General features: G+C 34.8%; 2 protein-coding genes across 3 annotated transcripts in view; both read right to left on the bottom strand.

Annotated features, from left to right (window-relative positions):
- Positions 1-24993, bottom strand: part of LOC109064089 (titin-like) — an 80710-nt gene that overhangs the window by 37219 nt on the left and 18498 nt on the right. For both annotated transcript variants that reach the window (XM_042712701.1, XM_042712705.1), the window contains exons 6-7: positions 21508-21798; positions 20875-21129 (exon numbers count right to left, since the gene is read on the bottom strand). In XM_042712701.1, coding sequence (XP_042568635.1) covers positions 20875-21129; positions 21508-21798 — 546 coding nt within the window. The remainder of the gene's footprint in view (positions 1-20874; positions 21130-21507; positions 21799-24993) is intronic.
- Positions 1195-10709, bottom strand: LOC122135063. Its single transcript, XM_042712706.1, has 8 exons — positions 10170-10709; positions 6693-6956; positions 6319-6420; positions 5332-5388; positions 4896-4949; positions 4635-4703; positions 4442-4489; positions 1195-1770 (listed from the first exon to the last, which is right to left on the bottom strand). Exons 1-8 carry the CDS (start codon positions 10351-10353, stop codon positions 1757-1759), a joined length of 792 nt encoding a protein of 263 aa, XP_042568640.1. The 5' UTR covers positions 10354-10709; the 3' UTR covers positions 1195-1756.

Genomic DNA, 24993 nt, shown 5'->3' with positions numbered 1-24993 from the left:
TGATCGCAGGGGTTTACTGCGACTACAAACTACAAAACAATTTTTTTTTTTTGTAAATCCATGGTTAATTTTAGTTGATTTCACTTCTATCTTAGTCTGGATCTGGGCATCCGTTTATGGCTTTATCTATAACCTAATTTACTGAAAAAAGACAAGGTCTATAGAAACACAACAACTGTGCGACGTCGACCCCAGGGGTTAAGATTTACCTTTAGTTTTAGAATATATCACACATTGATTACTATATTATTATGTTCATGTGCTGCAGTGATGTGCAAACATTTACTTGTTCTCTTACAAAATGATAAATTAAGATGATTTAATTTTCAGGGTTATGAAAAAAAAATTGTCAAGATGATTTATCACTGATATCCTCATGATGTGAATTTGTGTATGACTGACTGATCAGCAAAAACACCCAGTTCTTTTCTATCAACTGTTTTATGCAAGATCTTTTTAATCACTAGTCCATGTTAATATTGAAATGAATAAAAGGACAGTAAGTAAGTTACTGTATTTCACCGCTAGATGGAGATGTCTAATCTTTTGCTGTTGTGGGATGTAGTTAGACTGACTGCTCATATGAGAAAGACTACCAGTGCTTAGGCTACTACTCCTGAAAGACGTGAAATAAAATATGTTAGTATTATTCCTTCCAGGTACTGTTTTATAATTGTTTTCAATTGTATATTAGCTATATATTATACCATTTTTGTAGTCTTATGCAAGTCGTGGAATTTCAAATAATATATATATATATATATATAATATATATATATATATATATATATATATATATATATATATATTATATATTCTATTTTTACTAGCCAGTAGTAGGCCCATACAAGTCCTGGAATGCGTTTTATATATATATATATATATATATATATATATATATATATTATATATATATATATATATATATATATTATATATAATATATATATATATTTATATATATATATATTTGAACTATTTTCCTTTTCAACTTTTTTTTTTTTCTGAGACTAGAGGCATTAAAATGTACTGTAAATATAAATCGACAGAGGTATCTAATAAAAAAGAACACACTGATAATAACAATTATAAGTCAAGGATCAGTAATTCATTGTATCATTGAGATAAACATACTTATATGTACTTAACATACTTTTATTGTAATAAACTTATTTAAATGTAAATAATCCACAACCATAACACTTAATCTTAATAGAAAGAAAAACAATAGTTTTAACAAAATACCTTCAAAAAAAAAATAAAATAAATAAAATGTAAGCATATGGAAATCATACAGAGGACAAAAATAAAAGCTTTTTTTTTCAATATGGAAATAAATTACTGTTGTAAAATAATCCAGTGAATGTATTATAATCAACATTTATTTTCTTTTTTTCTTTTTTGCTCTCTGTATTGTTGTGTTGTAATATGTGCATTATGAAACAGATATTATGGTTATGTACAGATATGTACAGAAATAACTTATTATTATTACTTCTGAACATTGTTATTTCTTACCGTCTGTTATTCATCTCCCCATAAAATCACTGTCTTCATTTACAACAGTAGGTCTCTACAATACTGCAGTTCTACATTTTGTTGTTTGTTTTTGTTTTAAATTTGCAAACAAGCTGGTTTTCAGCTTATAAAAGTGTACAAAAGTGCAGCTCCTGCTAGACAAAGTACTAATGCAGTCGTTTTAAAATGAGCATATGTCATTAAGCTGTGCCTCAGTGCATGTTGATTGCTGGCGAAATTATTCACAGAGTCCTGGAGAGGCAGAAATATGACAGTAAGTTCAAAATCTGGTTTCATGCGTTCATAACACACAAAGTACATATGTCAAGCACATACTTTAGTAATTAGTAGTGAATAGTCCAGTTTTGAGATTTCACAGAATTGGACTTTACAGTTAGGGTTGCCTTTACAGGAATAATTGTTTACAAGATTACTGTTTTTATGGCTGTACAAAGTGCATGAATATTATGCATAATATTTAATAAAAGCATTGAGGCAGTTTATGATTGACTGTCTGTTTCTAAAACACTTGCCATTGCACAGGGCTTCAAAATAACCCAGGGTTAAAAGATGTCATCTCAGACTTAAGTATTTTTTAACACCAAAAGATGACTTTTAAGACCTTTAAGACAAAATTTAACCAGGGTCATTAAAGTTAATTAAAACTTTTAAAAAATGTCTTTATTTAAATAAAATGAAATTTAACTGAAATTAAATAAATACAGTAATATTAATATTTATAAATATTTAGTTTAACTTTATGCACTAATACATGACTAAAAATTAAATAAAGAAGAATGAAAACTATATGGGCACACACACACACACACAAGAGATACAATTACTAAAACTTTGACAAAAGTGAAAATAATAATAATAAGAATAATAATAATAATAATAATAAAGAATAAATCTAAATTAAACACTGTAAAAAATGATCTGATCAAAAAGTTATGATAACTTATATATGTCATTAAATCAGACATAAAAAAATGTGTTTTGAAATTTCAACTCAATTGTTTGAGTTTTCAATCTTCCAATTTAGGTTTCATAAGTTACTTCAATGAATCACAAATTCCAGGTGCTTGAATGAACTTGCCATTTTAAATTGAGTGGGGTACAAGTCTTTGAACAAGTTCGCTATTGGTAAGTGTCCGTAGTGTTACCCTCATAGTGTAAGCTCACACACAACCCTTCTATTTATCTTAGCCTCATTATATAACCCACACCCAACTGAAGTTTGGTACCAAAAAAAGTATTGATTGCAAGTTTGAGATGATTGCATGATTGAAGTGTTTATGTATAGCTTGTATTGGCTTAACATTGGTTTTAATGATAAAAAAAAGTTTTTCCTCAAATTTGTCTGTTTTTTATAATTAAGTTAAAACAAGACATTATTTTAGATCATCTTAACTTGATACCCTAATTCAAAGACATTACCTAATTGCAATTACTAAGTTGAACCCACTAATGGGCAGAGGCGGGACATTCAAGTCGCATGCAAATCTTCAAGTCATATTCCAAGTCCTCAAAGAGTTAAAGTTAATGAGATAATTAAGTGACTAATTAAACGATGATTGTGCATTAGTGATGAACACCTGCTCTTTCTGAGAATTACAGAGGATCAAGCTGTTGATGTTTTATTTGTTAAAATCATGCCACCATCATGGAGATCAGTGTTTGAATTACTTATTAACTCAAAGTAATTTGCTTTTAAGCAATTACAATGTTGTTTTATAGCAAGTGTTTATGCATTACCGAATCAAAGCTTGTAAAAGCAGATGAGCTTACATTTTCTGCCTACAACGCACGATGAATGAACATCATGAAATGGTATCTCTTTTGTTTATTGGCTAACACTCAGCTATAGCTGAACTGAAAAAAGTCCTATTAAACATGCCACCATAATGCTTTAATATTGAAAAAGAGACTTCTTTTAGATCAGGCTTTTAGACATGGACACTTATCATATGATCCTCAACAGTGGTGACAATAATTTTTCACACTGCAGTGCATGATGGGAGTTTTTACTATGGTGTTACCCAGCATGCATTGCAGCATGAAACATTTTGCTGAATGCCACCATTGTTGAGATTCATATGCTGGTTCTTGATGTCTGTGTGTGTCTAACTAGTTCTGGACTAAAAAAAAAACTAATTATGCATTGCATATTTATAATTCATTCTCAGTAACTATTAGAGCAGCACTTTCGTTTTCACGGGGTTGATTATGCAAAACCTAGACCTATAGATACAGAAAGTTCATTTTGATTGTCATCACACACTAACTTTTGATTATTATCTCAGCATAAAAAAACAGCTAATATCTGCTCACTGTACAGTATTGATCTTCCTGCTTTACAACACTTCATGTATTGTTACAGGGAGATACTGTATGTAACACTGGAGTCAAGGGTCAAGAGCCCAACTGAAGCAAACACTGATCTCCATGATGGTGGTACCAATTTTAACCAATAAAACATCAACATCTGATCCTCTGTAATTCTCAATAACAGCCGGTGTTCATCACCAATGCACAATCATCATTTAATTAGTCAACTAATTATCTCATTAACGTTAAATCTTGGAGGACTTGGGATATGACTTGAAGACTTTCTTGTGACTTGAAAGGTCCCACCTCTGCTAATGGGGCTAAGTTAACAGAATGCTCATTACTGAGTTCACTTTATTTTGAAACTTTGCATAGCAAAGTTGAAAACAACATAATTGTTATAGTCATGTTGAATCGCAGAAGGCAATTCACAGCTTAACAAGACTCAAAATAATGAGTTAAAACAATTCATTAATCCATTTTGTTTTTAATTTAAATTTTGAGGCAGCTGCTTTAACTTATGATTTTAAGTAGAACCAAGTAGATATTTTTTACAGTGTAGTAGTAAAAATAAGAATAAATTGAACTTTACCTTTGAATGATGTCAGGCCATTGGCTTCTGATGCTGGTGTGTCTTCATCTTTAAGAGAAAAATTGTGTCATTTGTGATAAAAAAAAAAAATTCACAAACATTATCATAATCCGGTGATGTACTGTAAATGTAAAATGACTGATTTCTATTACAGTATTATGATTGGTAGAAATATATTTGTTAGGTCTCTTACCTTTAATCACACCATCCTCATGAACAGCTGAAACACGGTCAGCGATCAGTTCTGCTTTTTCCTGACATTCTGAATGATAACAGAGAGAGTGTGGCAATTAATTTTACAGTAGTTTAAAATACAAAATCATACTTTTCTCTTAAAAATAAGAAAAAAAACTTGACCACTATTAACCAAATAATATTTTTTTTACAAAGTATAGCGTTTGGGAAATAGTATATTGGTAAATCATTTGATTGTAATGTTAGTAAAAGCACATACCCTCCAGCTCTGTTGATCTGTTGTCCATGTACTCCTTCATGGGTGAAATAGTTTCTGCAGGATAATCATAGACCCATATAAATTTACAGGGAAATTTTACACACACTCTAACACACACACTTGCATATGTGGTTTACAGGAACTCTCTATAGGCATAATGTTTTTTATACTGTAAAAAATGTATTTTCTATCACCCTACACCAACCCTACACCTAAACCTACCCCTCACAGAAAACTAAAGGCATTTTTTTTTTTTTTCATTAAACACCATTTAGTATGTTTAAGTCTTTTGGTTTATGATGACACAGGAAGTGTTTACATTGTAGTACCCATGTCATTATACACATTTGTGACCTCATAAACCATATATACCAGAACATAAACGCACACAAACACTAACAAACAAACAAACAAAATAAAAAAGAGCAACACTTACTGTTCTTGGAGTCTGTCATTGAGAAAAACAAATCCTCTGGTGCTGTTTCTTTTACCTCTGATGATAAGAAATTAACATTTTTGTAAAGAGTATTTAAATATCAAATGTAATTCAAAACACAAAAGATAATGCTGAGTGTAAAATGTGGTCATGTTAGACAATATCAAGAATAATATAATTCTATATGATTGCCCTCTTTTTGTGTCATTGTGTTTTTGTTACATGACTGTTTCAAAGTTTGGGGTCTCTAAGATTTGCACTAATTTTTCAAAAGTGAAAGTAAGTTTTTACAAAGATTTATATTTTAAATAATGCTGTTCTTTTGAAGTGTCATCAAATAATCCTTAAAAATGCATTACGATTCCCACAAAATGTAAGCACCACAGCTGTTTTCTACATTAATAATAATAAGAAGAATTTCTTGAGCAGTAAATCAGCATATCAGAATGATTTCATGAGAATCATGTGACACTGAAGACTGGAGTAATGATGCTGAAAATACAGCTTTGATCACAGCAATAAATTACATTTTAGCATATATTACAATGGAAAAAACATTGTAATAATATTTTAAAATATTACTAATTTTACTGTATTTTTTTATCAAATAAATGCAGCCTTGGCGAGTAGAAGATACTTTTGAATGGTAGTCTATGACAACAAATTCAAGATGGTTGAATCTACATCAAAGGGTGTCAAAGTGTTTAAAAGCAATTTTATATTTTAAGGCAAACAGCAATTTAAGTGTACTAGAGTGTAAATTATAGACCAACTGTAAATATCAGTAAATAAAACCCTGTTTACACTAATGTCCATATATTGAGAGATTCAAACTAAGTGTTAACAGAAGTGGTACTACAGTATTTGTAGTCTGAGCACTGGGTGACACGAGGCTGGTTACTGGTGCTTGGTATGAATACTGCATGCAAGACCAACAGCATAAAGAAGCTTAATTTCAGAAGTATGTGTATTAATTGCTGATTGTACCTGGTTTACGGGTGATTTTTAGAACGATGCATCCAATGATCAGGATTACAATACAACAGACGAGACTTCCTGAGATGGCCAGCAGTATCTTTCTTTTAAAAACTGTAATAATGAGGGAAATGCACAAATGCACAAATGCATTTTGATAAAGTGAGTTAAATCAATATTTCCTCCAAACACTGTGTAATATATTACATAGAAATAAGTTTTCTGGAAAAAAAAAAGTTTTGTCTGTCATTGAAAATAACTAAACTAAAAAGGTTTTTTTTTTTTTTTTAATCTTAAAACAATTCTGACATTGTTCTAATGCACAAGTAATTCACATCTATACACTATATGAAACAGGTTTAATAATAAATATTCTCATTACTCACTAATATTATTCGCTATGAAGCCATCACTTAGATCGGAGTACAGTGGTCTCTCTGTGTTTATTCCCTTGCACTTGAATTCACTTTCGATTGTTTCTTCATTTCCTGTCACTTTGAGTACATCTGAGGATCCATTGAGCTCCTGTTCATTCATGAACCAGGTGTAGTTCCACTGTCTGCCGTCTGAGACGTTACACCTCAGAGTCACATCCCCAGTCATGATGTCGCTCAGTTCAGTCTCCATTCTCAGAAATGCAGGTGGACGAGCAGAGCAAAGTAATATGTTACAATATCATTTTTTTAAATAAAATAAATTTCATTGTGAGCCATCTAATCAGGATAGCCCTTAGTGCTTTTAAATTTGCCAGTTTTAGTCACTATTTAAAATGTACTTGTGAAATCACTATATCATGCAGTAAACTACACTTTTAAAGTGACTGTCATCATTTAGTCATCCTCATGTTGTTTCAAACCTGTATGACTTTCTTTCTTCTGTAGAGCATTAAAGGCACGGTGTGATTTGGTCGAATTATTATTATTTTTTTTTGTTATGCTGGTTGAAAGTCTCTTTACATCCTAATAGCAATCACTAAGTTACTAAGTGGTCTAAAATATTTTTATGTATTTATATTGTCTGTGGAAGGTGTAGGAGCATAAAATGTTTGTCCAATCATATACTTCGGTCCGAGGGGTACCTGTCAATGTATGTCTTTGCATACCTCCTGTTCGTGCAGACATGATACATCATCAGTGTGTTCCTTTATGCTATTTTAGACCTCTCAAGAATGTAAGGCGTTATTATTTTAATTTTCTGCGCTTTGTACTCTAATGTTTTCTCACCGGTCAATGAAGGAACGTGGACAGACATTTTGAGGGGCAGGTGCTCAAGAACTTCTCATATATATTTTTTTTTTTCTAAACAAAATGTTAAATATAGCCTATTAGGGGTGTGCAAAATTGACAAAAATATATATCCCAATATTTTCTGGGATTTATCGATAACGATAATTAGACTATATTTTGCTGATATGTTATTGTGCTGGAATCTTAAGAACTATCGCGGACAGCTGACTCCTAAAGTTTCTGATATTCTGCATATTCTGTGTGGTGGTCAGTTCACAGCAGTGATATAAATTAATCTTTTCCAATAGGTTTAAATGGATTTTTACCTTTTATGGGCATTTTTACCTTTTTTAAACCTTTTTTTTTTTTCTAAAAGTGTGCATCATCTTTTTACTAAAATTCTTAAATTGTATCAGTCAATTAGAATAACAAAGTCTTTTGGGCTGTTACCAAGCAAATGAAATTAGTATTGACAAAATTAATCTTTGCAATGCAGAGAAAACACAGAAGCTGCATTAAAATGCACATACAAATTAAAAAACAAACAATACAATGCAGGACATTAATGTTTTAACGTGCAATTACAAATGCATTAACGCTGTTTTGATATTTTAAACATAAAACATACACACTGATATTTGAAATTCTAAAAAAAAAAAAAAAAAAAAACTTTAAAGGGGTCCTATTATGCTTTTTAACTTTTTGAATTTTAGTCAGTGTGTAGTGTGTATGTTTGGCCACAAAAAGATCTACAAAGTTACAAATCTCAAAGTCTACACCAAAGGGAGTTTTGGAGATTTGAGATTTTTTTTTTTTTTTTTTTTATCCCTTTTCTAGAACTACAACAAACGCCTCGTTTGGACTACAGCATTGTTTTCTGGGTTTTGTGATGTCACAAAGTGGCCCATTAGAATATCATTAAAATAATTCCTGCCTACGGAAATTCTAATGGTTGGGGGGTGGGGAGGGGCGAGGTCATGTTAGAACGCTTTGTTGAGTGCATCAGACAAGACAACGACGAAGAAGAAGTACTGCTGTAGCGTCAAGTTTTCACAAGTTATTGCACATGCACCTGAATAATTATGTATGTATATATGTATATTACAATAATGAAAACGTTTTTATACTAAATTGCTGACAGTACAATACTGGACAATGATGTAATCTGCAGAATTTACACTTCAATTATGAGACTACAGTGTTTCAAAATATTACTGAAACACCGTCTAAGCTGTTTCGCCAATCACAATGCACTGGGACAGCTAACCAATCACATCACATTTTAATTTTCGGAAGGCAGGCCTTCATCAAACCCGGAACTAATCGAGTCATTTGTGCCAGGCTGGGGGAGAAAGGTATTGCAATAATGTAAATTATATGAAAAATAATGTGTTTTTCGAACCACCAAGCATGAGAGGATGTTCCAGTACACCCCCAAAACAAAATCAAGACTTCGTAAAAGAGCATAATACTGTAGGACCCCTTTAAATGTGAAATTAAAACTGTCTGCCAGTAGGTGGCAGCAAGTCACTGTTAATAAGTGAGTCAGTGATTCAACCCAATCATTTAAACAGTTGATTCATTCAGGAAGGAAACACCATCATGTTGTTCAGAGATGCAAATTGGAATAATATTTGTTGGCGAAATAGAGCAAGAACAGTCAATATTGTGTCAACAATGTCTTAATATTTAATTCTTGTTTGTTGAACTGCTGTATAAAATCTAAGTAACATTTGCGTGATACTGATTAACTATATGAAATGAAATAAATATATACATTTCTGCCACCATATCTTGAAATTTCTGATCATTCTAAATGCATTTTAATAAACCTAATTATGCACTGGTGTAACCTACTAGACTTCCTATTGCCTTAGCTAACTTTAGCTAACTTACATGGTAGCTCTCTCATGAGTCATGGATGTTAGCAAGACAAATTAACTATATTTGTCTTTTGGATAATTAGCTGTAAATTTGAGGCAGCTTAGTCTTTTGTTCATCACCACTCACCTCACAACTGGAAAGGAAGGGAGGGCTTCACTTCTGCAGCTCTCTGTCTGTCTGTCTGTGGTGTGGTGTGACATAATTTATTTAAAAAAATAAAAATAAAAAAAGGGCACTTTCTCTTGAGGAAGAAAAAGGGCAGGTGCTCAAGCCCCCTTTGATGTCTATGTGTGCACGTACAGTACCTGGGTCAATGGGACATGAGGTAAACTGACATTGCATTCAACTTGTGCGCATATTCATGTGTTTTGGAAGATGCGTGGCTTTGGAGATTAATTTGCAGGCAGGGTGGGACCTTATGCTTTCAAAGATAGCTTGCTATTGCTAGCCTTCCAAAATTCCCTACCCTACCTTTAATAAAGACATTCTGAAAGTCAGCGGGGTTCAAAACAACAATAGAACCCAATGACTTTAGTATGGACAAAAATGAGTGCATTTTTAATTAATATCAAAATATCTTTTGTGTTCCAAAGAACAGGAAAGTCATACATGTCGGAAACAACATGACATGATTGTGAAATGATGACAGAATTGTCATGTTATTTTAGGTGAAATGGTCCCTTTAACATGACAACTTATTTTAAACTCGTTGAAAGGGTGTCAGAAGTAATTTATATGGACACAAGAACTCACCTTGAACTCGCACTCGCAGAGTCTCACTGTCCACTGAGAAGTCTCCTCTCTTTGCTTTGCAGTGATAGTTTCCAGCATCAGTCAGAGATACTGCGTCGATGGTGAATTCTGAATCTGTGATCAGATTCTTGTGATCAGAACTTGTGTCTTTATACCATCGGTATTCCCAACGTACTTCTGGCATGTTACAATCAAGCTGGACTTTCTCTTCAGTGTAGAATAACTCAAACCACTCATGTTTTTTAATGGTTGGTCGTGGTGTGATGTCTAGGAGCAACAGAGGTAAAATTACACTTAACACTGAACCACCTTCAAACAAATACTTGATTTGCAGATGTTTGTTGTTCTAGGTAATCTGTTGCTACTGAATGAACTAAGTTGCTCAATGAAAATCCTTTTCAACATGACCAGAAAGCTGCAAACTCTGACAGTTTTCCACTCAATAATACAAATGTCAGTGCAACAGTTTAGAAGCTAAACCAGTCAACACTCAAGAACATACATCATGACATAGTTCATTAACTATTTGCATCTATTTGATTTTTTTTACATAATTATATTTTCAAGATGTATTTATTAATATTATTTAAAATTAGCATGAATATATTAATTAAAATAAAATAGTATAAGCATGGTTTAAATATGGCTAGCTTTAAAACTAGCATGATCCATTAGTTAAAATATATATGCTTAATTGAATGGTTTACATGTAATAAATTGGATTCATTGATGATAAATACATAAACCTGGTCCCTTTTCGATACTTCACTCGTACTGTATCGCTAAGATGCTATGGGGGAAAAAGTCCTTTTTCTCTGACAACTGAAGCCTTTTTTTATAGCGTAGTGTAACTGCACGAACCAATGGCCATGCAGTTACACTCCATTTTTCCCAGAGGTCCACGAGGAGCTCACAAAATCATGATGTGCTCCCTACTCAGCCTGCCTGTGTGCTTCGTTTTCATCCACCCTCACCTCCATAGACGGCGCTGAAAAAAAGGCTACGGGAAGCTGCCTCCTTTGGATGAGTCTGTTACCTTTCAGATTTGCCCACCCACTGCCATCGGTTGTAAAGTGAAACTCGCTCATCCCTTCAAGCCATGCAGAAATACATCTGCCCTCGCTGGAGGAGCGGACAAGGTCAAGGATGCGGACAAGGTCCCCTTCCTCAACTCCCCAGTCTCCCCGACTGGCCTATTTGGACCTGCAGTAGAAGGGTTCGCTGAATGCTTCACCGCTGCACAGAAGTCGCCCCAAGCAATATGGCACTTCCTGCCTAAGCGTTCCAGCACTGCAGCTGCTCCTAGTGGCCCCAAGTCTGCACTGACTCAGCAGCCCGCGAAGCCTGTGCCCCCTACAGCGCAATGTCACGGTCTTGCCGTGTTTTTCTTTAGTTTTCTTATTCGTCATCTGAGGATGTCCCTTTGTTTGGAGGTTGTTTTTTTTTTTTGGTCTTGCTCCTGCAGGAATGGGCACAGGTGATAGGTGTCCTTGGTTTGGAACTTCTACACCACCAGATCCTTGTTATTTTTCTTCAGTTTGTGGTCATGGATGCGATCGTTGGCTTTGAATGTTTATTCTATTTTTCCCTGTTATTTCTTCCCCTAGAGATTTATATAAAAATAAATTTTTGCAACTAATTTCTTTGTGATCGCTCTTTTTTTTGTGTTGTTGCAGTTATGAGCCGAACTTTAACAAAATTGGGGGCTCGTCCATTTCAAAAGTTTTTTTTTCTCTCTCATTGACGTTTGAGAATGCCATAGTTGCGCCTACTGAATTTGTCTCTAATTAGAATCACCTGTGTGCACTCTGTTCTGTTTATTAACGTTCTCAGTTTGTGATTTGCAAACATTTGATTATTCGCTGCCGTGTTTAACAAGTTTGTCACATTATTTTGTTAAAAGGAGAAGAAACTTTGGTAAGTAACCTCTTTATCAGTTTGAAAGCTAATTTATAATGTTTAATCAGTTAATCTTGTGGATCGGTAACGAGAAGTGAGATCGCTTTTTGCAGTGTTGTTTGTTTTTTCTCTTGGCTGAAAGCATTTTAAATTGTTTATTGTAGCGAGGTTGTTTCTCATAAAAAGTGTCTTTTCCCAAGTAGGTTCTAGCAACGATTTTTGCGTTGACTTTTTTTTTTTTTCTTAGTTTATCTTTGTGCTGATGCTGGGAAAAGACTCTGATTATGAGATATCAGAATTTAATTAAATGCAGTTGTTGATTTGGCTTTGTAAGGAAAAATGGCTTTATCAGTAGTGTTGCTTTCGTCAACAAAAATTATGACTAAATATCGTCGTCAACGAACCTTTATCACGTGACGAAAACGAGACCAGACGCAATGTAAATGCTGGTCATGTGACGATGACTATAATTAAATGTATAATGCAATATTGTTGATGAATAAAACGAGACAAAATGTGGTTTACAAAATAAAAACTATGCTAAAATGTTTGTTCATTTTCATTGACCAAAATGAGACGAAACGTCTTGTTTAGTCACGTTATTATTATTTTGCAGTATTTGTTTCCTGTGTCTCACTTCAAGGGCTGCATCAGGTCACACTGGACAGATGCAGGCAACATCACTTCCTCAAGCCCCACTCGTGGCATTATTTAGAAGACAACAACAAACAAAGTTAAGCGGGATTTATACTTTCGCCTGGCTCCACTGACACCTTGACAAACGGACGAAACTTTTATACTTATACGAACATTGTTACAGTGTGTGTTCAGGGGTAAAGAAAATTTGTTGAAAAAGAAAATGAATTGCTGGTTTGATAAGAAGACTGAGTCACACGAGTTTTGTGCTGGTGATCAGGTTTGGTCTTTGCTACCTCTGCCTGAGTCCCCTTTCTGTGCTAAGTTTTTTGTCCTTATACTGTGGTTCGCAAAGTATCTGATCAGAATTATTTGCTTTCTACACCTGAACGTAAAAGATGGACTCAGTTGTGCCATGATTATCTATTAAAACCATTTTATAATCATTCAGTTGTGGCTAAGGTGACACCAGTTGCTGTTGCAGTGGCTGCTGTTTCTTCCCCAGTGACATCTTTGCCAGAAGATGTTGCGACACCTGACAATTGTCTTTTTCAGCCACGTTTGAAAAATTGAGACTCTAGCTAATTTGGAGAGTTTGGTGAAACAATTACCTGATCAACAAAGAGCTGAGCTGGTATCCTTAATTTCTGAGTTTTCTGTTTTATTTTTAGATGAGCTTACCCAGACTCATCTAATAGAGCATGACATAGATGTTGGAGAAGCCAAACCTAAACAGTACGTCAGTGCTTCCATCGTGTTTCACTGTATAAGCAGCGTTATATACAATCCGAAATTAAGTACATGCTAAAACATAATATCGCAAAGCCAGTCAGTTACTTTTCTCATACTGTACATTCAATTCTCATCAAGTACATTATTCAACAATTGAGATGTTGCATTACAACATTTTAATGTTTATTTGACAAGTGGTACTGCTCCTATTGTGGTATTTTCTGATCGTAATCCACTAACCTTCTTACATTCTTTGCAGAGCCCAGATCAATATCTGGTTCGATTTGTTTCTACTTCTACAGCCCTACTCTTTAGATATTTGCCATATATAGGGCGTGGATAATATCCTGGCTGACACCCTGTCCCGTGCTCCTGGGGATTGATAATTGTCTTTTTTTTTTCTTCAGTTTGTGGTCATGGATGCGATCGTCAGCGTTTGAATGTTTATTCTATTTTCCCTGTTATGTCTTCCCCTTGGAACAACTTGGTTGTTCTCTTTCTTACCCTCTGGTGTCGACAAACGTGGTTATACGTTTTGTGGCATCTTCTCCTGATAACCCTGAAAATAACTTAAATTACACTTTTAGTTTTGATTATACAGATAAGAGCAATACATCAACCAAATCTGTAAAGCAGGGGTGCCCAACCCTGCTCCTGGCGATTTACTATCCTGCAAAGTTCATCTCCAACCCTAATCACACACACCTGAAGCAACTAATTAAGGTCTTTAGGCTCACTTAAAAATTAAAGGCAGGTGTGTTTGATTAGGGTTGGAGCTAAACAATGCAGGACAGTAAATCGCCAGGAGCAGGGTTGGGCAACCCTGCTGTAAAGGGCCTACTTGTATTTGTATACACGCATAATAACAACAAAACTTTGTGCATTTACAAAATAAAGAAAACAAAAGGTGCGCTGTCTGCTGCCTTGGTCTGCGTGATCTTCATTTAGAAACACATCATTAAAATGAACTGAAACTAGGCAAAAATTAAAATAGAGACATGAGATATATCTATAGCAAGCTTGACATTGTCTACTTTTAAACTAAGCAAGTATTATCTAAAAAAAATACAAATATCCTGTGATAAAGTAATCCATATGAAAACAACACAATGTCCCGTCTCCCTTCATTATATCTAATGCAACCACGCCCATGTGCTGAATGCGCTATTGATATTACAATAGACAATGTGAAGTGCACAGAGTGTAAACACCCACATGACCGCAAACAAAGCAGCGAGACCGTTCTTCAGATTTTTTTATTTTTAATTTTACTGTTCGCTTGGCACTGAGAGGAATAAGACACAATTCACCCCTTTGAATTGTGTCCACAATTCACAAGCTTTGGATTACCTCAGAAAGAAGAATTAAGTGGCTTGATCCAGCAGAGATCATAAACATGAGTAAGTCATAAGGTTTATTTATTTTTTTTTTTTTTTAAATCTACTTGTTTTAGTTTTCACAGAACTTGATTTTTTCCAAACTATAATTCCTGACTAAATGTATAATCAAGTGAAACATTAAGTTTCATTCACATCATCTAAATGTTTCCCGATGCCAGGATATATTTTTTTTTTAACGTTCTATAACGTGGACTGCAATACAATATAAAAGTAATAGTTATAATGTTGCTAGCTTAATGTCAGTAAGAACAGTTAGACAAAACATTACTGTGATAGGCTATTCTGTTCATGAATGTAGCCATATGTTTATAACTATATATATATTGTATAGGCCTACATCCAAAGTTGCATTTGCTAAAGCAGTCATATTGTGAAATATATTTTACTACTTAAAATAACTGCTGCTTTCTATTTTAATATATTTAAATATTTTATTTATTGCTGTGTTCAAAGCTAAATTTTCAGCATCATTACTCCAGTTTTACTCCAAGTATAACAATATACACCAGGGTTATTCAAATCTTACCCTCGAGGGCCAGTGCACTGCAGAGTTTAGCTCCAACCCTGATCAAACTTACCTACCTGTGATTTTCTAATGATCCTGAAGACAATGATTAGAATGCTCAGGTGTGTTTGATCAGGGTTGGAGCTAAACTCTGCAGATCACTGGCCCTCAAGGGTAAGATTTGAATAACCCTGATATACACTATACCATTCAAAAGCTTGGAGTCAGTGTATATATACAAATTAAAACTTTTATTTAGCACACACATCATGATAAATACAATAATGATGGTGTTCTTTCAATTCATCAAAAAACATGAAAAAAATTTCTCAGCTCTTTTTTAACATTAATAATATAGTAAATGTTTTTTTTTTTTTTTTTTTATAGCAAATCCGAATATTAGAATGATTTCTGAAGGATCGTGTGACTGGAGGAATGATGCTAAAAATTCAGCTATGAAAGTCAGCTTTGATTGTTCCTAATAAACAGTTTAACTGCACTTGCAAGTGAATCTCAAGTTATTTTGTGGGATAATTAAATATATTCTAAATAAACTACAATCATAAAAATATATATTCATTTATTTTGTCCTCACATTCTTTCTTGTAACTCGTCCCTCTCAGTCACACACCTTACTAAAAGGCTCATTATGCAGCTCATTATGTGGGCCTTTGTCTTCTCAGGTGTGAATCACACTAATATTCATGGTCAATCATGCCTACTCGCATATGCCCTTTGAAACAAATAGTGTCTTGGAAAATTTAAATCAATCTATTGTTTTCTGTGAGCGAGTAAACAATGATTTTCACATCATTTTGAATCAAAAATTCTAGGCTACAAGGTCCATGTTTGACAGTCTTGTGAACAAATGTTCTGCATGTGTTTTATGACCTTATTTCAGTGACTTCAAAATTGTAGTTTTTCACTAACCACGCATAAACATTGTTTTTTTTTTTCAAAAACACAATCATGTGCATGCATGAGTATATATATAAAATTACATTTATATATATATTTTACATTTATATATATATTTTATATATTATTGTAGCCCAGTTTGTTCTGATTACAGTGTTTTCAGACTTTAGCCATGTATATATTTATAAGCAACTGAAAAAAACACAAGCCAGGGGATGTCAAAACTTCTCCAGGCCCCCAAAACCCCCTTAGACCCCAGAGGGTTAAAGGATCTAGGAGGCTGAATCCACCTTGTCCCCTTACTGTCCCAAGATGGGATCTGCCCACAGTTCTGAGGGCTCTCAGGAGTCCAGCCTTTTAGCCGCTACAATCGACTGACCTCCGGCCCCTGCCTTGAGTTTGGGCCCAGCGAGTCAAAGGTTGTCCCAAAGCCAAGGCATGGTTATATACTTAAAGTGCTCTCCACCCTATTTAAAGCACAGGTTATAAGTCTATCAGTGCTTCCATCCACGGAGGATGACCAAGAGTTGAACTTTCTCTGCCCTGTCAGGGCTCTGAGAATTTACATTTGAGTGTTCCGGCTTGCTTAGGCAGTCGAAACAACTCTTTGTAGGCTTTGGTGGAGAATACTCCTCTTTGGGCCTGCAATGCCCCGTAAGAGTAAGGGCTTACTCCACTAGAGGCATAGGGCTTGTCCTGGGCTTGGTCTAGCGGTATGTCTATTGCAGAAATATGTGCGACGGCAGGCTGGAACAATTACTTAAGCCCGGGCTGACCTTGGTGAGTTTGGCCCTCTTGCCTCCTGCAGAATTATCCTGCTGAATACTTGGACACTTTGAACCCCTTTTGGTGCTTAAGGCACGTCAAATATTGGTTGTTTCTTTAACATGGCACGGCGGGATTGTACTGGAGAAAAATTACTTTTTTCCTCATAGCATCTTAGCGAATCATTCCCGCATCTCAGGGACCCAAGGTTTCATTAGTAACTAAGTATGTTATTCTGTATTTAAAAAACATTTGATGTACAGTCGTGGCCAAAAGTTTTGAGAATTACATAAATATTAGTTTTCAGAAAGTTTGCTGCTAAACTGCTTTTAGATCTTTGTTTCAGTTGTTTCTGAGATGTACTGAAATATAATTACAAGCACTTCATACTGCAATTCGACTGGGCATGCTCTAATTACATGACATTTATACAAAGAGTCAGTATTTGCAGTGTTGGCCCTTCTTTTTCAGGACCTCTGCAATTCGACTGGGCATGCTCTCAATCAACTTCTGGGCCAAATCCTGACTGATAGCAACCCATTCTTTCATAATAACTTCTTGGAGTTTGTCAGAATTAGTGGGTTTTTGTTTGTCCACCCGCCTCTTGAGGATTGACCACAAGTTCTCAATGGTATTAAGATCTGGGGAGTTTCCAGGCCATGGACCCAAAATTTAAACATTCTGGTCCCCGAGCCACTTAGTTATCACTTTTGCCTTATGGCACGGTGCTCCATCGTGCTGGAAAATGCATTGTTCTTCACCAAACTGTTGTTGGATTGTTGGAAGAAGTTGCTGTTGGAGGGTGTTTTGGTACCATTCTTTATTCATGGCTGTGTTTTTGGGCAGAATTGTGAGTGAGCCCACTCCCTTGGATGAGAAGCAACCCCACACATGAATGGTGTCAGGATCCTTTACTGTTGGCATGACACAGGACTGATGGTAGCGCTCATCTTTTCTTCTCCAGACAAGCCTTTTTCCAGATGCCCCAAACAAGCGGAAAGGGGCTTCATCGGAGAATATGACTTTGCCCCAGTCCTCAGCAGTCCATTCACTATACTTTCTGCAGAAGAGCAATCTGTCCCTGATGTTTTTTTTTGGAGAGAAGTGGCTTCTTTGCTGCCCTTCTTGACACCAGGCCATCTTCCAAAAGTCTTCGCCTCACTGTGCGTGCAGATGTGCTCACACCTGCCTGCTGCCATTCCTGAGCAAGCGCTGCACTGGTGGCACTCCGATCCCGTAGCTGAATCCTCTTTAGGAGATGGATCCTGGCGCTTGCTGGACTTTCTTGGACGCCCTGAAGCCTTCTTTACAAGAATTGAACCTCTTTCCTTGAAGTTCTTGATGAACCTATAAATTGTTGATTTAGTTGCAATCTTAGTAGCCACAATATCCTTGCCTGTGAAGCCATTTTTATGCAACGCAATGATGGCTGCATGCGTTTCTTTGCAGGTCACCATGGTTAACAATGGAAGAACAATGATTTCAAGCATCACCCTCCTTTTAACATGTCAAGTCTGCCATTCTAACCCAATCAGCCTGACATAATGATCTCCAGCCTTGTGCTCGTCAACATTCTCACCTGAGTTAACAAGATGATTACTGAAATGATCTCAGCAGGTCCTTTAATGACAGCAATGAAATGCAGTGGAAAGGTTTTTTTGGGATTAAGTTAATTTTCATGGCAAAGAAGGATTATGCAATTCATCTGATCTCTCTCCATAACATTCTGGAGTATATGCAAATTGCTATTATAAAAACTTAAGCAGCAACTTTTCCAATTTTCAATATTTATGTAATTCTCAAAACTTTTGGCCACGACTGTATTACTATTATTTCATAAATCTAATTTCTTATTTCAGTTATGGCCGGCTAGCAAATATGCATCACATTAAGTTTGTTAGTTTGTTAAATCTCTGTAATCCCTAATGGATGGACATTTTATTAAAATACATACATCTTCAAAATAGGACAAAATAATCTTTTGAGTGTATGGAAAGCACAACATGATATCTTCATTGACCTAAAGCACCTGGGCATTGACTGTGTGAACTTTTTTGCTAGTTTCTTTCAGATTTTCATTCAAATGTTTTTCTCTGCAGGTATATTCTCCTGAATGACTCGCTTTTGTTGAGAGGATTGCCAAGAAAGGAAATGTCCTCATTTAGTTGCTGCTAACAGTGTCTGACATTTGAAAGCTGTTGTTAAGAGTAGGCAGGAAAATGCAAATGCTGACATGAACCACTGTACACTAATACAGGACAATGCAAATTAAAACACATTATATACTATAAACAATTAAAGTGAACTTTAAGGTGCCTGTCATTATTGTTTTAATGTGTATCAATCAGAATATCATGTCAAAAGCAGTTTTACTTGCCTTTAATACGAAGTTGCACAGCTTTATTTTCTTGTGTAGTCACTGTTCTTGTCAGATGTTTTCCTCTGCAGGTATACTGTCCTGAATGACCTGGTTTTGCTGAGCTGATGAAGAGTGTGTTTCCAGAAAAGGAAATGGCCTCATCCTTTTTAAGCAAACTTCCGTTTCTAAACCATTCATAGCCCCATTTATTTGACTCATCAACTGAACACTTCAGAGTCACTTTCTCAGTTTGGTAAAACATATACCATTCAGACTCTATTGACAGATTTGGTTTAGGTGGCTCTGCACAGATAAACAGCATAACAGAAATGACATTTTTCTAACATTGTTTCTGGATATGTAAAACTGCATCAAAATATGTAACTTACCCCTTATTGTCAATATTGTAGACTTTGTATATGTCATCTCTCCCCTTCTTACTTGACAAGTGTAATTCCCTTGTTGAGAGCATGTAGCATTTTGAATAGTGTAAATGGGATTGTTGTCAGTGTTTTACTTGCTGTGAATCTTTTTGCCAAAAATATTGCCATTTTGAAGTCTTCTCTTGAATGCTACAAGTGAGTTTGACTTGTTCTCCAGTGTAGATCGCTGGGTGTGATGGATCTTGCTGCAGAAGGATTGTTGGCTGTGATCCTTTATAATTATATAAAATATGATAATTTATTTATATAAAAAAAATATTGACAGTGTACATTGTATTTTATAATGGTCCTTCATATCATTTTAAAATAGTTTAAAGACTAAAAAAATACTTATTTAAATGAATAAATTAAGTGAAATTTTGCCTATATTGAGGTTGATGATGAACAGCACAAAACTCAATATCGAATCATTACAAAACACAATGTTGACAAAATTTAAATAACAAAATTATTATACAAGCATGAGGTTATTATTTATGCAAAATCCAAATACCTGTCTTAAGAAAAAAGAACAATGGCTGTATTTTCACAATGCAAAATATTATGATTAACCATGACGTACTTTAAGCTAAACAATAATAGATTCTTACCATGGACTGTTATCAAATGTGGTGTACTTTTTGCAGTCGTCACCTTTCTGCCCTGCAGCTCGGCTTGACACATGTATGCCCCGTAATGACTGGACTTTACTGAGAGTGAGAGAGTGTTCCTTTTTATGTTTGTTTCACCACTGGAGACGATTTTGCTTGAGTCCTTGAACCACATATAATTCCAGTTTTCTGGATCACCTTGAATCACACACTGCAAAGACACTTTTTCACCAGGAAACGCTTCTGTCCATTCAGACCGGATTTGTGGTTCAGGCGGTTCTGAAAGAAGAGAAGAAAATAGAGGGTGAATGAGGTCAGATAGAAAACACAGAACCTAATGTTAACATGTTCATGCATTTACTGGGAATTTTACTGAGGCATCGTAAACTCAGTGAATGCACAATGGGAATAATATTACATAACAGAAATGATTAAAATGAGGTAAATTATGGACTCACTCTGAACTCGCACTTGTAGAGTCTCACTGTCCACTGAGAAGTCTCCTCTCTGTGCTTTGCAGTAATAGTCACCAGCGTCATTCAGAGATACTGCGTCAATGGTCAATTCTGGATTTGTGATCCGAAGCTTTAAGTCTTTATACAAGTGGTATTCCCAACCTACTCCTGTCATGTTACATTTAAGCTGGACTCGCTCCTCAGTGTAGAAGAATTTAAACCATTCATTTTTTGTGATGGTTGGTTTTGGTTTGATGTCTAGGAGCAAAAGAGATTAAAAAAAAATTAGAAACAGTGAACAACCTTTAAAAAAAAACTGTCTTGAGTTGCATGTGCTTTTAATTCTTTATTATCCAAAACTAAATGAACGGACTCATGCTGCTAATAGTGTCTGGCCACTGACAAGGAAAGTAGACAGGAAACTGTAAATGCAGACATGAACCACTGTACACTGATACAGCTTCTTCATTGAAATGCATTTTAAGGCACCTGTAACTCTTTCTTTCAGATAATTCATAGAATATCATATTTTTAAAAGCAGTTCAAAATATTCAACAGCTTTTTCACAGGACTCTCTTGGTGCCTGTCACTTTGCATTGGTATCTATTAATCATAGAATATCCTAAATAGTTTTACCCTGAATATGAAGTTGCACAGCTTCAGTTTCTGTTGTAGTCACTGATGTTCTCGTCAGATGTTTTCCTCTGCAGGTATACTGTCCTGAATGACCCGCTTTTGCTGAGCTGATGGAGAGTGTGTTTCCAGAAAAGGAAATGTTCTCATCCTCTTCAAGCAAATCTCCATTTTTAAACCATTCATAGCCCCATTTATTTGACTCATCATCAACTGAACACTTCATGGTCACTTTCTCAGTTGGGTAAAACATATTCCATTGAGACTCTATTGACAATTTCAGCTGAGGCAGTTCTGCACAGATAAAGAACAATGTTATAACTAGATATTTTTTGACTGTATTATGCCTTTATAATTGTACAAAACGTACAATTGTCTTTAGAATTTATAAAGAACCTTTATAAAAGTAATTTAAAGACAATTTAGGTAACACTTTAGTATACGGACCAATTTTCATTATTAATTATTTATAAGCATGCCTATTATTAACTTATTGGTTTTTTATTAGTACTTAAAAAGCACATATTCTGCATGACCATATTCTACATTCCTAATCCTACCCAAATAGCTTAACTTACAACTACCTTAACTATTTATAAGCAGCAAATTAGGAGTTTATTCAAGCAAAAGTCATAGTTTATTGTTTGTTAATAGCAAGAATTAGACCTTAAAATAAAGTGTGACTGCAATTTTTATGTATAATTTCAAAGAAACACCAAGAAACATTTGCTTAAAGTCAGCATGAAATGGAAGTTGCATTAGTTTTTCTTCTCTATTGTGACGGGGGATTTCACCCTTCAATGGGAGTTTGATTGGCAGGTGATCTGACTAATCATTATGCTGAATCAAAGACTATAGAATACCCAAGACATACACTCATATTGTTTTGAATGGGGAAAAATGAAACGCTCAATATGGCTGCTCTATCGAGCGAAGCCCCTCTTTCTGTGTAAAAGAGCCACTCGCTAACTGGTAATCGCTAAGTCAGTGTGTTACTGCAGCTGCCGTTAGACATCCCGGTTGATATAGAAACAGTCAGCATTCTGAGATTTTCGCTTTGGACTGCACGTGTGCACTGGCTGGTCTAGCATGAAAAATATGCTTTTTTAAACGCTATTGGAGCATAAGAAGCAACAATTATGAGACGGTTGTTGTGAGATTTCATTGGTGGTTTCAAATATGAAATTTAATCTTAAGCTTCCCTTACGAAAAAGAAGTTTATTCAAGTGTGCTATTATTATACTTCTTTTAAACTAAAAATAGAAAAGTATTCTTTTAGTTTACTTTTTATGTACTTCTCAGAAATGGGCTTTATGTACTCCTCAGAAATATACTTAAAATGACATTTAAGTATACTTACAAAAAGTCTAAATATATTTGAGCTATACTTCTGCTCCTAGAATCAGTGTTTTTATTATTATGCTGTAGAGGGTGCTAGTACACATCTTCTGTACAGAATTTCAAAAAAAAGAAAAAAAAAAAAAGAAACAAAAGATACTAACACATGTAATCTAACACGACCATCTGACATGAAACAGCATCAAAACTGTAACGTTATGGAATAAAATGACTGATAAAGAGGTAATAATTACGGTCAAGCTTTGGGGTGTTGATCGACTCCATCTACGTTTTGATTATCATTCTAAATCTAATTCATAGTCTTTTTTCAGTTTTTTGTTCAAAATGTTATTTCTTTATTTTTTATGAAACTTACCCACATTAAAGTGTTTAAAAAAAGAATTCATGAAGCTAGAATAAAATGTCTTTGTTTACAAACAGATACCCTGTTCTTTCTTTGGGTGTTTTGTATGTTCAGATATTCATAAAACAATATATATACAAATTAAAACCTAAATAGAGACATAGTAGTATACTTAAAGTATGATGTAAAGTTCACTTAAAGAAAACTTATGAGTATACTGCAGTATAAAACTACTAAACTAGTAGTTTACTGAGACTATACTTCAAAGTGTACAAAGTATTTAATTAGTAAACTATTAGTATACCTATAAGTTCACTTTATTATAATTGGAGTACAAACTACAAACATAGAGGTAAACTAGTTGTGTACTCAAAGTTTGCTACTGTTATACTTAAAGTATACTTAAAAGTATACTTTTATACACTAGAAAGTGGACCAATTTAGTCCCAAGGAGTATTGAAACTAGAACACTGATATTTGTTTACTTGCTACATAAAGTATACTTAAAATATAATTGAACTTTACTTAAGTATACTTAATAAAATAAACTTGAAGTATACTACTTTTGGCAAGGGTTAGCAAACAGTTTTGGAGAATTTGATGTTTCTCCATTCAAAGATATAGGAGTAGGGATGTTCATTTTAATCGGTTAACCGTTAACCGACCGTTAATAATTTTGACCGATTAATACAATCAGTTAATTGGTTTAAAAAGTCATTTATTTATTCATTTTTTAGTAACTTATCAAAATATAAAAAAAAAGGTTTGCTGCATGGTTAAAATACGCTATGTGTACAGGTCTTTCTCAAAAAAATTGCATATTGTGAAAAAGTTCATTATTTTCCATAATGTAATGATAAAAATTAAACTTTCATATATTTTAGATTCATTGCACACCAACTGAAATATTTCAGGTCTTTTATTGTTTTAATACTGATGATTTTGGCATACAGCTCATGAAAACCCAAAATTCCTATCTCAAAAAATTAGCATATCATGAAAAGGTTCTCTAAACGAGCTATTAACCTAATCATCTGAATCAACTAATTAACTCTAAACACCTGCAAAAGATTCCTGAGGCTTTTAAAAACTCCCAGCCTGGTTCATTACTCAAAACCGCAATCATGGGTAAGACTGCCGACCTGACTGCTGTCCAGAAGGACATCATTGACACCCTCAAGCGAGAGGGTAAGACACAGAAAGAAATTTCTTAACGAATAGGCTGTTCCCAGAGTGCTGTATCAAGGCACCTCAGTGGGAAGTCTGTGGGAAGGAAAAAAGTGTGGCAAAAAAAACGCTGCACAACGAGAAGAGGTGACCGGACCCTGAGGAAGATTGTGGAGAAGGACCGATTCCAGACCTTGGGGGACCTGCGGAAGCAGTGGACTGAGTCTGGAGTAGAAACATCCAGAGCCACCGTGCACAGGCGTGTGCTTTTGAACCAGAAACAGCGGCAGAAGCGCCTGACCTGGGCTACAGAGAAGCAGCACTGGGACTGTTGCTCAGTGGTCCAAAGTACTTTTTTTTCGGATGATGAAAGCAAATTTTGCATGTCATTCGGAAATCAAGGTGCCAGAGTCTGGAGGAAGACTGGGGAGAAGGAAATGCCAAAATGCCTGAAGTCCAGTGTCAAGTACCCACAGTCAGTGATGGTCATAATTTCATTCAGAAATAGGCCTAATGCTGACGCGAAATGTTTACAAACATTACAATAAACACTGCAAACATAGCTAGGCTATACTTGTTGCAGTTTTTCATTCATTTTCTTAATTTATTATTTAAGTAGT

This window comes from Cyprinus carpio, chromosome A23 (genome assembly GCF_018340385.1).
Source record: "Cyprinus carpio isolate SPL01 chromosome A23, ASM1834038v1, whole genome shotgun sequence".
NCBI lineage: Eukaryota > Metazoa > Chordata > Actinopteri > Cypriniformes > Cyprinidae > Cyprinus > Cyprinus carpio.
Note: the sequence above shows the minus strand (reverse complement) of the source record. Positions and strands in the feature narration are given on the sequence as shown.